We start from the raw sequence: 2,322 nt of genomic DNA on the forward strand, positions 1-2,322 counted from the left end.
GTATTCAACATTTCATCATTTTTGTATGCAAATCCATGAATCAGTATTCGCAATTAAGATGGATATATCCGTCTTAATTTTAAGATAGATAAGTATTATACATGAAATAAAAATATAATGCATTAATATCAGCAGAAGATTTAATTGAAATATTATTTAGTCTATTTTATTCTTAAGACGAATATATTTGTTTAACAACGACATACTACCCGTGAATCAGAAGACATTTTTAAATCTTCTAATTAAGTAATTATTTTGTATTTCAACATTTATTGAGGGCCGTTTCTATATGAAACCAACGTATTATAAGCAAAAGGGTAACAATTAGATAACGTCACATGCAGAAAGTCAACGATGATAAACAAGATCGAAATGGATCTTATTCTTTTTTTATTTGGTCGACGATTTTGATGTTAACGAAATTTAAATTCTACAAGGCTACAAATAATATTGAACATATATTACATATATTCTACATTTCTACCATAAGTAATAACTGATTTACAATCAGTACAATATCTACTAATAATTGCTTTAGCAGCTAAACTAATTGATATTTGCAGAAGGGAATCTTATTCTTAGTACAAATTAGCTAATCCCTTCATGAGATTTGTACATCATTTCCTAAGCTTTACGAGTGAGTAGCTAACAAATCAAAAACAAAACAAAAAAAACATGACATCTTCGTTGTTACATGTAGCATTGTTTCCGTTCATGTCAAAAGGCCATATGATCCCACTTCTTCAATTGGTTAAACTCATCCATATCCACAAACCCGAAGCGAAATTCACCATTTTCACAACTCCGGCCAATGAGCCCTTCATTGTATCTTCACTCACTTCTATTCCTCCAAAACTTATAAATATTATTTGCTTATGTTTTCCTCCTACAAGTCAAATTATCGCGGGAGTTGAAAGTACTGATCAACTCCCGTCTATGTCCCTTTTCACTCCTTTTCTCTATGCCACTGAAACCCTCCAACCCTATTTTGAAACCGCGTTAAAGAGTTTACTTCCTATTACTTGCCTTATTTCGGATGGTTTTCTACATTGGACTCTAGAATCGGCTTCCAAGTTTAATATTCCAAGGTTGGCCTTCTACGGAATGAACAACTATTCTTTTGTACTTTGCACTGTTATGGTTGGAGGTCGATTATTTTCAAAGGTCGAGTCTGAGGAGGAGTTGATCACCGTCCCTGGCCTACGTTGGGTCCAAGTGACTCGGAACCATTTCGATAGCCCATGGAATGAACAAGAGCCTCAAGGTCCAGTAGTTGACTACATTGCCAAGTGTGTTATGGCTACATCAAATAGCTATGGTTTGTTGGTGAATAGTTTTGATGAACTTGAGTCAAAATATTTGGATTTTTGGAATTTGAATTTTCAACCCAAAGCTTGGTGTATTGGGCCATTATGCTTAGCCCATGAGCCCAAATTGGATAATTGTTATAAGCCCAATTGGGTAAATTGGTTAGATAACAAATGGGCTGAAAGAAGGCATGTTTTGTATGTAGCATTTGGAACCCAAGCTGAGATTTCCAATGAGCAATTGAAGGAAATAATGATTGGGCTTGAGAATTCCAGGATAGATTTCTTATGGGCTTTGAGGATAAAGCCTAATCAAGAGGAAATAGTTGATGGGCTTGAAGAAAGGGTACAAGGGAGAGGCCTAATTGTGAGAGGGTGGGTAGATCAAAGGATGATTTTAGAGCATGAGGCTATCCAAGGGCATTTAACTCATTGTGGATGGAACTCGACTACTGAAAGCATATGTGCAAATGTCCCCATCTTAGCCATGCCGATGTTAGCAGAGCAACATTTAAATGCCAAAATGGTCGTGAAGGAGTTGAAGGTGGGTTTGAGAGTTGAGACCTGTAATGGCTCAACTAAAGGATTTGTTAAGTCGGAAGAGTTGAAAAGGGTGATATTCGAGTTTATGGGTAAGGAGCACGGTGAGATGGTTAGAGAAAATGTTGAGGAGCTATCTAAGGTTGCAAAGAAGTCAATTCAAGAGGGTGGTTCATCTTGGATTAATTTAGAATCATTATTAACGGACTTGCAAATGGGGAAGTAAAATTATATCTCGATATTACAAGACTTAATAAATAACGACCAAATTATATACCTATTTATATGACTATTGTATTTTTTACATCTTTTAAGTTGTATCTTACGTTAAATTCTAAAAGTGACATTGAGCGTCTTTATGAGATCCTTGATTTGGAAAAAAAAAGGTCATGTTTTTTGTACTAATGATAAAATTTACGGTCAATCAAACTTTTTCCAACAGATAAGCTTTGATAATCATACATTTTAGAAAGTG

The 2,322-nt window shown here is 34.9% G+C and overlaps 1 protein-coding gene across 1 annotated transcript; it reads left to right on the plus strand.

Annotated features, from left to right (window-relative positions):
- The first annotated feature begins 675 nt into the window (after positions 1-675).
- Positions 676-2,103, plus strand: LOC141592790 (UDP-glycosyltransferase 90A1-like). The gene has a single exon (XM_074413618.1). The coding sequence runs from the start codon at positions 676-678 to the stop codon at positions 2,071-2,073; it is 1,398 nt and encodes a 465-aa protein (XP_074269719.1). The 3' UTR covers positions 2,074-2,103.
- The last annotated feature ends 219 nt before the right edge of the window (positions 2,104-2,322 follow it).

The sequence above is a fragment of the Silene latifolia genome, chromosome 7, assembly GCF_048544455.1.
Source record: "Silene latifolia isolate original U9 population chromosome 7, ASM4854445v1, whole genome shotgun sequence".
NCBI lineage: Eukaryota > Viridiplantae > Streptophyta > Magnoliopsida > Caryophyllales > Caryophyllaceae > Silene > Silene latifolia.

What these genes read in the sequence shown, in the direction of transcription:
- LOC141592790 (XM_074413618.1), top strand. Translation starts at nt 676, where the DNA reads ATGACATCTTCGTTGTTACATGTAGCATTGTTTCCGTTCATGTCAAAA.